The sequence below is a fragment of the Bacillus rossius genome, chromosome 7 (genome assembly GCF_032445375.1).
Source record: "Bacillus rossius redtenbacheri isolate Brsri chromosome 7, Brsri_v3, whole genome shotgun sequence".
Classification (NCBI taxonomy): domain Eukaryota; kingdom Metazoa; phylum Arthropoda; class Insecta; order Phasmatodea; family Bacillidae; genus Bacillus; species Bacillus rossius.
Window position 1 is genome coordinate 41,503,369 of NC_086335.1, and position 15,420 is coordinate 41,518,788.

The window sequence follows — 15,420 nt, forward strand, 5'->3', positions numbered from 1 at the left end:
CAGACAAAAATTAAATTTTTAAAAAATTTAAAACTTTGAGCATTGTCTAAATCCATTTGGACACTGTTTATGTTTGCCAGTTTCCATTTCCATTTGATTGATGAATTAGAACTAGGGATGGGCCAATCATATATCTCAAATACCATAAAATCCTTGGTATTAAAAAGTCTCAATATTCAAGGAAAAAAGATTTGAAGAAAAATATTCAAGAAGGGAAATTCAGATATTTAAATATTAGCATCGTGAGTAAAAAAAATTACTATATTATTAATTCATAAAAATTATTTCAATGGCTACAAGCTACAATCCGTGGGGTTCTGTTTTTAGCCCTTCAGGGAATATTTTTGACATAAAAATAAACTGTTTACATCCTAAATGTGTAATTATTAGGAATGGACCCGGTCAAATTTTTAAAGACAAATTTCTTAGTGTTTAAAAGATATTAGTTTTTAGGAAAAAATATTCTAAAAAAATCTTTAAGGAAATGTAGTCTGAAGTTTACTAGGTCTATTAGGAAGATTATGAAGAAAGACTACCCATTGTAGCTGTTACCATGGTGCAACTTCAGGAAAATTTTTATATAGTTTTTCATTTCATGATTCATAGAACCCGAAACCATTGTCAACTCAAAAGTGTGTGTGTGTGTGTATGTATATGTGTGTGTATGTGTATGTGTCACAATTTTATGGACACAATAACTGCTATAATTTTGCATGAATCATTTACAAACTGATTAAGAAAATATAGTAATGGAAAATCTTGGTTGAGTTCGTTTATGGGCAAAGGGTGGGAAAAAAACAAGGGATAAAAAACAAAGAAATTCGTAACTAAATTAGAAGATATGCTATTAAATATGTTCAATGTTTCCGAGAGGTGTCTATTTACGAAAAGCATTTAAGAATACGCTGAGGACAGATGGGTGGTTCTGTTTCTGTATTTTGTTTTTTAACTGTATTTTTAGGAGAGTGCAAATAGCTAAAATGCATAAATTCAGAGTAATTTTTAGGCATGAAACACCTGATATAGAAACATTCAAGAAATTTTAATTACACCTTCATCTTCTTATAATATGTTATAGTAACCACTAAAATCTCATAGTTGACCTATGCACAACAAGAAGACTGTCCACAGCTTTGCACTTAAAGGCAATACCATGCTAGAAGCACCAGCGAGCATCGCAATTATCATCCCGCCTCACTAACTCTAACACAGCGCCATAATCTTGCAATCCTTGGACAGATGGACCACTGACAAAAGTGCTGGCTTTTTGGGGCATGTGATGGCACTGCAATGGGAGGAGTGTGGATAAAAAAAAAATAAACATTAAGGGGCCAGGATACTAGGGCAACAAGTTTCTTAAGTGGGATGTTCTCATTTGTTGGTTCAGCTTACCAACATTCATCAATGATAGGACACATCATGAACTAGGAAACCAAAGAGGTACCGCAACAGAACAAAATTCCTGTATTTGAGGATATTTATAACTGAATATTGGCCTAAGCGTACCTGAACTGTGGACAGTCTGGCCAGGATGGCCCTGTTGAGGTAAACCTTCTCCTGCAGGAACTGAGGGCTGTAGAACTCATCACCCGCCAGGTCCGGGCGGCGAGCAGAGAAACTCACATTCAGGATCTTTGCATTCACATCTGTGTCATCCTGGAATGTTAGACATTACAGACTCATTTTGTGGGAACTAATATTTATTAATTCAACATCCATACAAAATTCTGAAGCAAATGTTAGCTTGCAATGTTAGCTTGCACATAAAATTTAATACACGCTGGTTTTTTTTTTAACTTTTTTGGTGCAACACTGTTACTCATACAACAATTGTAATACTTAAATGAGAAAATTCTTGTAAATCTCACTAAGGATAACTGTTTTGTAGTGAGCTTAAGGCCATGGTTCACAATTTTTGTAAATAAGTGTGTTACGTTATCAAAATCTGAGTGAAAATATTTTAAGTTATGAAGATATCAAATTACACAACTTAAAGAGGAAAGTTCAACCTATTTTATGCGAGATCGTTGAACGCAGAACAATTTTTACAAAATTAAATAAAAATGTTTGAAATTAGACCTTTTAAAAAATTTAGTTCCTTCAGTATTAATGAGTATATTCGTGCAATTAAAGTAAACAAATGTTTGTTTTATTTCTAACATATCTTCAGTAATTTCACCACCGACCTGTCTAGTTAAACTTATAATTACTTTGATAGTTTATTTTATATTAAAATTTTTAATATATGGTATGAAATATTACTAGTAAAAATATTTCTTTTTAAGATGTTTTGATGTACATATTTGGATAATTGTGTATCTTACTCAAGAAAAAATGTCATCCCTTGACTTTGGTGTGACAAAAATTTAAATCAGAGCAATAGATGCGCTGAGTAAGCGAAAACAAACGTTTACTTGTATACTACAAAGTTAAAGGATCAGTAGCATGAAAGGATGTCAGTAGCACCAACAGAGCGCAGTGCAATGCTTGCTGGCCACGTCAAAATTTTGCAGTTTGAAATTGCTTAATATCACTCAAGTCATTTTGTTATTTTATTTCTATTGATTATTTGCATGCAAAAATAAAGTTAGTTTTTTGTTACACCAAGTAAGTATAACTTCTAATGCATGTACATAAGTACACGTAACCAATTTTTCTAACTTTTATAAGTTACGATATTAAATTTTTTCAAGTAAACAAACTCTTACAAGAGGAAACAGAAAAGGAACATTTTTCATGATTTACATTTTCCTAATAAATTTTAGACTTAGATATGAATAAATGAATGAATCTATCAATGATTAAATGAATGAATGGGCTTAAAGGCTCATCTACATTGAGGTCATTAGAGACGATGAGGGATGATGAAATGAGACTGGAGCAAAGACGGAATTAATGGGTGGGGAAATCGGAAGGGTTGTGTGAATACCAGTTTTTTTTGCAAAGTGAATATCAAATTGAATGTTTAAAATATTCACAAAGTCAAATCAAATTGCAAATATTTTTCTTTCAAGGCTGTAATACACATATTTTTATAGAATACTGTAATGAAGTCAAAAAATAATATTTAATCATTATCATTAGCAATGATTATAAAACCAATTGGGCCCTATGTTAAAAACCATTCAATAGAAATTATAAAATAACCGTGAAAAAAAATTAATGTTTTGCGTTCATAAAAGCAAAAATTTATAACAAACAAAAACCAATTAATTTTATACCATAAAAAATATGTAATTAAGAAATATTTTGCAAAAACTTATGCATTTTCAAATATCACGTGAAGTACTAAAAAATATCATAAAATTTGTTTTAAATTTTTTATTGATATTTTTAATAAACAATACGCTACTCCATTATTAAAATAAATACTAAAATATTTTAAAAAAAATCCAGACTATACACTTTTCTTGTTGTTCACAGCACATTATTACTTTGGCCCCATATATCGAAAACTATTTATTGACACTCTAAAAGAATGAATTTCATATCAAAAAAAAATTATTTTTGAAATGTTTTGCTGTATTACAAGCTATGACTTACTGTGTGACATTTGTATATCCTAAATTAGTGTTACTCTCAAAAGTTTAGAAATGTAAAAAAATGTGTTCTGTGAAGTATACTTTAGGGAATGCTTTACAGTGATTTAAATGTCAAATGTACCTTTGAAAAACTGTGAAAATTGAATGCAAATGTTAAAATCTATAATGAAAATAGGTTTCCTTGCTTCAATTTTATTTGCTCAGTCGAAGTTTCGCACAAGCCTAGAAAATGAAAGTACGCTGAACAAACCCTTGGCTCACCGCAATGTCAATAAAGTTTTCCCCAAGTAAAAATTATTGGTTTAACCCTGCCGAAGATCGAGCCTAGGTTGGGTTAATGTAAGGCAAGTGATCTGACCACTCAGCCACTGTGGCTCCCCGTTATGCATGCTAATATTTATAAAGCTTTTTGAAGTGAAACTTCTTTGGGTGCGATGAGAGTAAAATTTCAAGGCCACATTTTGCTGCAACGTTTTCGTGAAACATTGTTGTGAAACATTTATGATGCGAAAAGGAGAATAGGTACTTGGTCAAAGAGATATAAAGAGAGCACTATGATATACATATACATTTCTGGGCTATTATTCATTCTCCTCTTTGTGCAATGATTTGTACCCCGCCCAAAAAATATAGAAAGAAGAGAGATAGATGAGCGAAAGAATAAGACAGAGTCTGTGCGTGCGCTTGTTTCAGAGAATAGATATACATAGGTATCATATACAGTCAGCTGTGAAAACCATAAATTTTATATCTGCTACCAGTATGCTCACGTTCCTCCTTGATCAACCAAAAGCATAGGGAGCGCTGTTGAGACAGTCCTGCATTTCCCGCATAGATAGCACTACCTGTAATGAATTTCGTATTTTGTTCAGAGATTTGGCATGTTACAAATGACAGGATTGTTTGAAGAAACAGTAACACGCACAGTTGTTCTTTATGGTGTGAGTATTTCAACAGTGAATAATATTTATTGTAAAATAATCATTACTATCACAAAATTGCCTTCCTAATCTCTTTCTCTCTATCTGCCATTTTTCCCCTTGATATACTTACGAGTTGAGATTTTAATTTCCAAAGGAATTTCACTCCTATCACATGTACTGTGTTACATGCGCTCTTTTTGTTTTAACTCATTAATACCTACTGGCATAATGATCAGAAGTGGTCCTAGACTTTGCAGGGCCCTGGGCCATTAACTATGCAGGGCCCTGATATTTGTGAGAGTAGCTGTACCAAGGCTATATAATCCCAAGAAAAAAGGGGGTCCCGGAAATATTTAAAAAATAAACTTTTTAAATCAACTTATTAAGACAACCATGAACTACAAAAATTAATAACAATAAATATGAATTAAGCGTTATTAACATACGAACAAATGTTTACTTAATGTAATGAATAGGATTATAGATTTAATTACGGACATTTTACTTTACAGATGCATGGTATAGTACAAGAGCTGGAGCTGGGCAACCACCCAGGGCTTTTCCAGGTCTGGTGCCGCACCTGATAATGACAGTAACAATGAATTATCAAATTAAAATATTGGTCAATGGGATCTGACAGGAAGGAATGACACTGGTGTTTGCAGAAAAAAAAGTGTGTGTGTGGAGTTCACAAGCGACAGAAGTGAAACTTCTTGCTTATTAGGTATAAATAGAGATAAATTATTTACATTTTCAATCACACGAGGCACATAAAAATGAATAATATTGCATAAATCAATAACTCTTTTCCAGACGAATTAATAAATTGTGCATACTTTAAATAAAATAAAAGAATCAAGGTAACGTCAATCATTAGCCGTTACGAAAACTGAGGAGTGGAAAAACACAAGTAGCGTTACGAGAATTCTGTAGCATCACTGCTGCGTCATTTCTACCTCTCCCCTGCCGTCTCCCCTTCCAGATGTTACAACTAGCATATAGCATACTTCGCTACATAACTATCCCCCCAAACCCCTGCGTCTTCCCATATGACAGCTAACGCATGTGTTGGAGTGGCGTCACTGCTGATGCACTCTCCTACTCTAGCTGTTACCCCACCACATACCTAACTATTCCCATTCATGCAATCATAATTTTTGTAACGCTCAAAAATTATAGCCCCCCTCTGCAAAGAAGTTTCACTTCAACATAAAAAGCAACATTTTCTTTTTCAAAGAAAGTTTTTTTGAGCTAGGTAATGAAAACAAATTACATACTTGAATACTGAAAATGAATATGTTCTCCTTTGGACATGGTATTATAGCAGCAAGACCTTCACTAAAAAATGTGAGCAGTGGTGACAAAAATGCTTTCTCTGTCATCTCATTCAGCCGCACGGTTATAGAGTTGAACAGCATCTCTTCTGTCACCAGCCGAACAGTCAACTGCATGAACGCTTTCGCTTCATTCACACCATCTGGAAACAAACCCAACTTCATTGTCGCTGTGCACGGTTTTCCCTTGAAGTCTCTGGGCTCTTGCAGTCAATGCACCATGGCTCTGTGGTGTGCAGACTGTATTTTGGAACAAGAGAAGATGGCAGATGCTGCAGAAGGCTAATTAATATTCTAGGGATGCATTTGTCTCTCCCAACAGTTCAGTCCATCACTGCTTTATCTCAGGATCTCACTTTCCTCTCACATCCTGTGCTGCTCTGTGCTGAGCTGTGTTGCTCTGTGTTAAGCTGTGTCACTCTGTGCTGAAGTCTGAGCTGTTCAGGGATGAATGGTTCTACCGTCTACCTTAAAGTTCGACATACTCAGGCAAGAGTTTCCTTTGTATCAAAAGATGTTACACAAAGTGGATGTTAAATAAGCTCCTACAAATTAATGTCAGTGGCACATTTTTCAAACACATAAAAAATTTACCCATTATTTTTATTTTTTGAGTAGTTATGTATTAAATTATTAATGATTTTATTGTGTAAGAGCATCATGTGTCAGTCAACATGAGACTGTTTTGGTGAGAAAAAAAGTTATTTAGAAATGTTTTAGTTTCATATTTGTAGAATAGTTCACATTTTTTTTATAATAAAGACATTATTTGAAACTAAAAACAATAACACATAAATTGCCTGTTTTCAAAAACTTAATTGACCTAAAAATAATAAAACCATAAAATCTTGTCCCCATTAATGACTGACTTCCTGCAGTGCAGAATGTTGATGTGTGATATTACAGTCAACTAGGCAGCACAAGAATCAGGGGCCAATGGTGAAATGATAACAGTGGTGCTTCACTCAATTAGATCAGCCTACAATAATGTGCTTTGATTTAAGTGCACTTTGGTTAGCAACTATGGTGCGTTCAGTCCTTCAGTGGCGAGAGAGACCTTGTTCACTAGCAGGTTGAACACAGCTGATCCCCAAATCTTTAATAGTATTTTTAAAAACCTAAAATTCTATCGAAAAAATTAAATCTAATTTTCCACCACCAAACCTTAGCTAACATTTCATTAAAGCCAGGAACACTGAAATTAAGTTATGATATTCGCTGGCAACAATACGTACCAGTAACTGACACCTCCATTGTGGCAACCTTAGGCACATTGGTATTCAGTTGTGGAGAAAGAGTGATTTCCCCACTACTTTCATTCACTTGAATCAGGTTGGCGTTGTTGCCCGACAGAATCCGATACTGTAATTGATCTGACACATCTGCGTCAAAGGCTGGAATGCGGCCAACAGGACCAGCGGGGAAGCAATTACGAAAATTGTTAAATATAACCTGAAACAAATTTGAAGTTTTAAATAAACAAAAATATTATATTAAAACAGAAGTGCAATAGTATCTTCCCCAGATGCATAATAAAAGAACCCTCAAAGATTGAAACACAAATTAAAATGTGATATTCTGTTACAATATTAAGCTACTTAGTTTTTCTCTGAAAGTTAAATGTCATGCAATTTTACAAGAAAGGTAGGATTATAACTAGTGCTGTATCATGAATATTTTAGTGAGGTATGCAACGTGATTCTATGACAGTGCACATTAGCAAATTACTTAAGTACAGTAGACTTTTCTAATATATTTCACGTGATTTTTCCACAAACCAATATTTTTTAAACAAGAAAATTTTTTTGTAAAATGTTTTTGATTCTGTTCTCTGTTTTTAAATTTCTAAGACAACTTTTACTATACATCAAGCCAAAAGTGGGATGATTCTCTGGTAAATTAGTAGATAAAATACATCTTGTGATCTCTAAGTGAATGGCTTTTCTATGTAAACTCTGTGGGACCTAAGTGGCTGATTCAAGTTTGAACAAAGAAAATTGACAAATATACGAACGTATAAAATAAAGAAGTTAGTTTTTGCTGATAGTGAGGTCATTATAAATTATATCACAAAACTTCACATAATGAGGAAACAGGAAGATATCATACATGGCCAACTGTAAGGACCACTGTGCCCCCTTGCACCATCAGACAGTAAGTAACAATGTTATACTGAACTCCAGAACAATTGCTAACAAGTTGCTTCCAGTCCTGGTTCAGCATTTTATAAGATAACTCCATGACGTACCTGAAAGTCTTTCAGAACCGGTGCATTGTCGTTGACGTCTGTGACCAAGATCTCCACGTGCACATCCGAGCGCAGAGGGGGCGACGCGGCGCGGACGGTGAGGTCGTACTTCTTGTGCGAAGACTCATAGTCCAGGTCCTGCATGGTCAGGAGCTCTGCCTTGTTGCTGCCCGGCCGGGTCACGAGCGAGAAGCTGTTAGAGTCGTCACCCCCTGTCGGAAACACACACGCACTTCTTTCTAGTTCACTGCAACCTTTCTCATGAACCATCCATGCTACACTTGAAAAAAAAAAACGGCACCGTTCAGGTTTCAGGTTATATCGCAGTTCATCATTCCAATGCTGAAGTTGAGTCTGATGCTGTAGCCTTTCTGCAAGTAAATGTGTCTTTATATGAATAAGTAAGCAACTCAACTCAAACAACATGATAAAATATGTAGTGACTATAGATATAGATTGAGCTTAAGTTTCTGCGCACCATGCCAAGATATATATTACGGTATAGGAAAAACATTTTTTTTTAATTTTTTTTTTTATCTATACATGTGGTGGTGAAGTCCATGCATAAGAATGAAAAATTAAGGCATTTTTCAGGTTTGTGACAACTTACTTTGTTTCTGTTGGATGATTTCTGCCATTGAAATCCAAATACAAGATGAAATAATAAGTTTGAGTTGTGTTGCATTAGCTAAAATTACCAAGAACGGTCATGTGAGCCTATGATTAATTGCCTACTCATACTGGAACCATTCTGTAATACCCTAGCACTCCGGACACCAAGCTGAGAGGTCTATTCTGTGGTACAGCAACCCAGAGCTTTAATGGCTAATGACAGTCGATGGAGCAGCAACCTTGTTTAAAGCTGCAGTGAAAATATCATTGAGAGGCTGAAACCAAGATCCCCAGCTGCCACTCTGCCGATCTTCCCTTTGCCCTGGCCAAGAGTGTACATAAGATGTACCTCAGTGAGACAGTAAAGTCTTGTCTTGCCTTTCAAGAGATTACCACAGAATTTCCACATAGGTACACGACTTCAACCAAGCATTTAATGGCACTTTATTGTGAGACCATTATAGATTTAAGAAACCAGTGAGTTATCCCAACACTTAGATAACATACGTACATTTTCTCAAAGATATAAATAATGCAAATAATGAGACTACGAAGTGACAGTCATGTAGAAATAAGTGATTTCAACAATTCAGTTTAACTATATTCAACTACTTAATACATAATATAGAACTTTCAAAAGAGTTTACAACAAAAATTTGTATAGACTCCAATGTAGAATATGGTTTTCTTTACAAGTTTTGTTTAATTTAATGTAAATTAAATGTGATTTTAACACACCCTTTTAGTTTCTATTAATGTTCTGATAACTTACCAATGATGGAATACTGTACTACTGCATTCGGTCCTTCATCTGGATCATGAGCATAAATCTCCCCGACTGTTGATCCAATAGGTGAGTTCTCTGGTATGTATAGCTCAATCTTATCCGTCATAAAGGAGGGGGGTGAGTCATTCACATCCTCTATGCGCACCATAACTTGCACAGAACCCGATAATGCAGGACTGCCACGGTCAATCGCGTACGCTGTTATGTTGTAGCTTGCTTCACTCTCCCGATCCAGCACCTTGGCTGTCCGTATCACGCCCGACGTCGGGTCCACGACAAACGCTGCATCAGAAGTGGATGCTTCCAGAGCGTATCGTATCCTCCCATTCAACCCCATGTCTGCATCTGTCGCTGAAATCTGAAGAACGCTTGTCCCTATCAAAGCGTCCTCTGGAACCGAGCCAACATATGCTGGCTTCTTGAAAACAGGTGGATTGTCATTCACATCTGTAACTATGATCTCGATGTCGGTGGTGTCTGAAAGTGGAGATGTTCCACCATCTTTAGCAGTGACCGTCAACAGGTAACCACTCACCGCTTCACGATCTAGTTTCTTGGTCGTGACTATCGCGCCAGTTTGGGGATTTATCGAGAACTCAGGTGTCGTAATTTTATCATCCGTTGTTCCCAGGCTGTACGTTATCTGAGCATTCTGTCCAACGTCTCCATCGGTAGCTGCAACCACCAGGACAGTGGTACCAATCGGAGCATCTTCGAACACGCTGGCGGAATATGGAGCGTTCTCAAACACGGGAGCATAGTTATTGGCATCCGACACATTCACGTAAACGGTGGCAGTATCCGTACGGCCTCCAGCATCCGTGGCTGTCACTGTCAGTACAAAGCGCTTTTCTTGCTTGTAGTCCAGTGGCTGGGCAATTGTGATCAAACCACAACCATTCTGCGAGGTGATCGAAAACCGCCCTCGCATGTTGCCTCCTGTCAGCTCATAGTGCAACCTACAAATAGAAAACAACTATCACTCTAATTTTAAAGAAAACTTGAATAAATTTGTTGGTAGTAAATTCTAAACAATTTAGACTTCATCTTAAATTAATCAGATTAATGAGACTTACATGTTTATGCAATCAACACACAGAACTCCTGTTATAAAGATATGAGAGGATTTAAGTCAGAATATTTTCATGTGTGAAACATGGTGAGAATTGACAAAAGCTGATAGATTTTCTCTAGGTGGTTCCATTTTCTTACTACTGTATTCCATCCTGCTCCATCCTAGAATCCCACTTCAAGTCTAATGCATGGATGACAAAATGACAAAAACACCAACACATCCCATCTTAAAAGCCCATCTTCTATGGATGATTACTCTGATTCATGGCAAAGTCACATACACATAATTTATTTATTTTTGTTTGCGAAATATGGAAGTTACTCATATAAATATGCCTCATTTAATGATTCAATATGATATATGAATCTTGATTTAAGTTTAATATTGTCAGTTTTTCTTTGACTAACTCTTGTCACAAACATTACACACACTTAAAAAAGTAAACTGTGGCACAGAAGACAGTCGCTATAAAAGGTACATATTTAATAATGAAAACTAAATAATGATTACAGATACCGCAAGCTGTATAATTGGTGAGCTTTCAACTAGTAAAGGTGCGTGCAAAACTGAGTAGGTATTTTACAACTTAATGGCACCTGGCATTTTCATCCTTGTCTGTGGCAGTCACAGATGCCACCGGTGTGCCTGGTGGGTCATCTTCAGCAACTACTGCCTCGTAAATCTTCGGTTCGAACACTGGATCGTTGTCATTGATGTCCTGTATCATGATAACCACGCTCGCTGTGGCGCTCTTTGGAGGCTTGCCTCCGTCTGTAGCGACCACCTGCAGCAGAACACAAGTGTGATATAACACTAAATGAATGGTGAAGCTTATCGTACAATGAATAGAATGTAAACACAAACCTATTTTTAATAACTTTTTAGCTCCTTCGACATCTTGTTTTTCTTAACACATTTCTAATACTCTTAGTAACACTGCAATACTATTGCACTGGAATGACATCGGCTCTGTCTCTACACAACCATCGTGTGTCCTTACATAATCTGTCTTTAAACCCCATTCACCTCTACCAAGTCACATGTCACTAAGCATTTTCAAACTCTGTGCATCTCGAAACAAATGAAAATGCTAGGGCGGCAAGGCTCCGCGAGAAGTCAACGCCCGAACACTTGCTGACTCTAAAACTGTACCATGTTGTTCCTCTACAGAGTTGAAACTAAACAAATCCTTTAAATTAAATTCCCTTACAACACATTCAAGCTCAAGCTAAAATCTGTTGTCCCATTCTGCACCTCCTCTAACCCGGCGCACGGGGCAGGCTGCCCCCTCTGCCCCCCTCTATATCCGTTCCTGACTGTCATGCACAATTTAATGTTAATGCACCAGCATACATAGGCATAAGTGCTACAACACTGATAAGAAGTTTACATAAATGTAATTTCAATCCACTTCTAACATTTTGTCAATAATGTAACTGACAATTCATATGTAAGTCAGAAATAAACAGTTTCATACAGAGAACTCAGCAATTATTCATTATAATAATGAATCCTAAACATAAAAGAATATTTTTAGCTACTTCATTTATAAAAATTTAACAGAGTATTTGGTTAAACTTTTAAGAATTGGATACCATTCATTTAACACCAATCACAAGTCATCTTCGTTCATTATCATCTTGTAGAGGCAGCTTAATCAAACCAATGTCGTAGAAAATCTTTGTAGCAAGAATCAATTATACAACTTATTAATTATACAACAATTAATTAAATAATTACAGCATAGTAGGATAAGATTTTTATTTATGTTACTGAGAATATAATTTGTAAAGTATACCTACATGTTTGATAAAATGAGTATCCTAATTTTCTGCTCTTACCGTGAAATGATACCTAGCGCTCTCTTCCCTGTCCAGCTCCCGGCTGGTGTAGATCCAGCCACTCTTCTCATCGACCGTGAGAGGAAAGTCGCTCGTGGCATCCCCGTCGTCGTTCCTGGCGTCCAGCGAGTACTTGATGGCAGAGTTGTCTCCTTCGTCCGCATCGTAGGCTTGAACCTGTGGCAGTGTTCCAGAGCATCTAGTGGTCACATTGCTTGCCTCCCTGCTAACCTGGTTTCAATTGCCGATGGGATCAACCTGTATTTTTTTGCAGTTGGTTGTGGTGAATTTTTATATTTATTTTTACTTGGACTTAATATATTGTTTGATTCTAAAATAAAACTAGAATTATAAAAGTATGCAACAAATTGAAGAAATTTCATCTGTGATGAAGTCTAGTGAAACTCAAGATTATTAAACAATTTTTTCTTTGCTACATTTTTTTACTTGTATTCTACATTTATAAAAAAAAATCTTAACTGAAACAATGCAAGTTGTAATAAGTAGTATGTTCTATGATGTACCTTGACAATACTAAATCCTACAGGAACATTTTCTAGGACGGATTCTTGAAATAAAGTTGTGTAGAAGTGAGGAGCATTATCATTCACATCTTTAACGTTGATCAGCAACTGTGTCGTGTTTGAACGGCTAGGACTACCACCATCTGTAAACAATGGCCAGAAGTTACAATCATCGAAGCAAAGCTAACAAACAAATTTTAATTAAAGGAATTAATATTCCCTTATCAATACACATGCAGGATGATTTGTAATTAATAAATAATTACTATGTACAGTTGAGGGGGAAGTGGAGTTTAATTACTCTTAAGCATACAAAAAGTTTAAAAGCATAATAGCAAAAATATCTCAATTATCGTCAGATGAGCAAAGACGTTTCAAAGACAACCATTTATATATATTTTAGACAGTTTTATACAATTGCATAATGAAATACAGCAACAAATACATACTATGTACCTATTATGAAATATTTTCACATTGATTTTTTGACGAACTCCAAATGGGTATTGTTTTTGGGTCAGTAATGCTGCTGTTTTAGGACAGGTGGAGAGTAGTCCACATTTGCACAGTACATAGTTAATTTAGCTAATGTTTTCCAAATAAGTTGGAAGGTCAATGACGTGTTTTCAAATTACATAATATATTTTATTGTTTTTTTTTTAATCAACCTTATGGGTGTTTTCTTATGTGATTTTCAGGTAAAAGCATTTCTTTCTTGTGGCAAAAGGATTTTGGTATTAATGTTCAACAAATTGGTGGTCGGATAAGGATTCTTAATGCTACATTACTGTTTTTTGATTGTGTAGCTAAGAAATTTTTTTGGTAAATGAATACATGAATAAAATTCCTAAAATGTTGTTATAGATTTAGTTTCAACGTGAAATGAATTCTTATTTCCCATTAAACAGGAAAAAAAATTCATAAAATCCTCGACATGCAGAGGGCAAATCTGGCCACTTTGACGCCCTAACATAAATCATCCCGGCCACAAGGAGGTTTTATCATTTACAATAAACTCTTAACAACTTAAGGCAAAACCTACCTTGTGCCCTTATGACCAGCCTGTAGTTCCTGTTCAGCTCATAATCCAATGGCTTCATAAGTGTTACGTCCCCACTGATGCTGTCTATGGCGAACTGGCTCTGGGTGTTGCCTCCGATGATAGCGTACCTCAGGGCTGCGTTGTTTCCTTGGTCAGCATCAACAGCCCTGTGCAGTCATGCAAACTGTGTTGTTCCATTCTTTCTCTCACACTATTCAAGTCATATACAGATCCTAAAACATTCATATGTACTCATGTTACTCATACATTCGCCTATACATGCAGCACAAACAATATGTCACTGATTCAATGACAGCCATCTCAGGTTGCCCATAAAACCTGTACCAACAACCTTCACGACTTAAATGTATTTTATGACAGTTGTGAAAGTAGAATCAGATGGTTCAAATTCATTAATTCGACTGCTTACGAGAAATCAAGCACATTATTAAGATATGATACTACAGCAATCATATTTAAGATAAAGCACTATAAACGATTAAACAAAACAAATTTATTCACGTATTTCATTAAGTTCGATACCAACCTCTGAAAAAAAAATTTTCAAGCTATGTGATAAATCCACAAGATTAACCTGTTACAGTTTTTTTTTTTTATTAAATATGTATACTGAATGCTTCTTCAGCTCTCACAAGAAGGTAAATGTTAGTTAAGCACAAATATAGCTGGTTCATGATTTAAATGAACATTCTGAGAAAACCTACTTAGTATCTGCTTTCATTACCCTTCCATCCTACGCCTAAAACACTGTCACAAGTCACCGATTTGGTTACATGCAGCCACGCATTAAACAAGGCATAACTGTTACGTTGTTAGTGATATGAAAATTATCTAATTACATGATATTTATAAGTAGAAATTAATTAATGTTATAGAAGCAACAAATCCCAAATAAAGAAATTGATTAAGACATAAGGTTTGTTGAACTACTTTTCTTGATACCTAACTGGGTGTATGCCAGAGCGTAAGCATGTTCTTAAGTTTCTAGTTTTCAGGCAGTGATTTTTGTTTTCAAATGTTAGTCACTAACTGCTTCTTGAATTCTGGGTCAACTACATGTCCTTGTAATTGATGATTTACCTAGCATTTAAGAGGCCCCCTAGTCATGGGTGTATTTGCCTTAGTAAGGCGGAATGATAAATGCGACACTTGCTTGTGTTTCTAGTGCGGTACAGCCTCTAAGCGCAATGCTATGAACTAGAATGTAGTCTTCTCGTCATGCATAGGGTAACTATGAGATTTGAGCGGTAACCATGACATTATTTGGAGAAGAAATGAGGATAAAGGGTGTACTGCAAGTCCCTTGTGCTTTCAAAAATCTGTACCCGGTTTTTCATGCCTAAAGTTACTCTGAAAACTTGCGTGTTAGCCTTTTCACTTTTCTAAAAAATACAGTTTAAAAACGAAATACATCCTCAGCATATTCTTAAACGCTTTTTGTGAACAGATCCCACTTGGATATCTAGAGTAT

General features: G+C 35.7%; 1 protein-coding gene across 1 annotated transcript in view; it reads right to left on the minus strand.

Moving 5' to 3' along the window:
* Positions 1-15,420, minus strand: part of LOC134533908 (protocadherin-like wing polarity protein stan) — a 90,242-nt gene that overhangs the window by 67,980 nt on the left and 6,842 nt on the right. Inside the window, exons 5-13 of the mRNA XM_063371697.1 lie at positions 13,929-14,095; positions 12,887-13,029; positions 12,363-12,539; positions 11,118-11,305; positions 9,432-10,405; positions 8,048-8,259; positions 7,035-7,251; positions 5,743-5,942; positions 1,507-1,656 (exon numbers count right to left, since the gene is read on the minus strand). Of these exons, the coding sequence (XP_063227767.1) occupies positions 1,507-1,656; positions 5,743-5,942; positions 7,035-7,251; positions 8,048-8,259; positions 9,432-10,405; positions 11,118-11,305; positions 12,363-12,539; positions 12,887-13,029; positions 13,929-14,095 (2,428 nt within the window). The remainder of the gene's footprint in view (positions 1-1,506; positions 1,657-5,742; positions 5,943-7,034; positions 7,252-8,047; positions 8,260-9,431; positions 10,406-11,117; positions 11,306-12,362; positions 12,540-12,886; positions 13,030-13,928; positions 14,096-15,420) is intronic.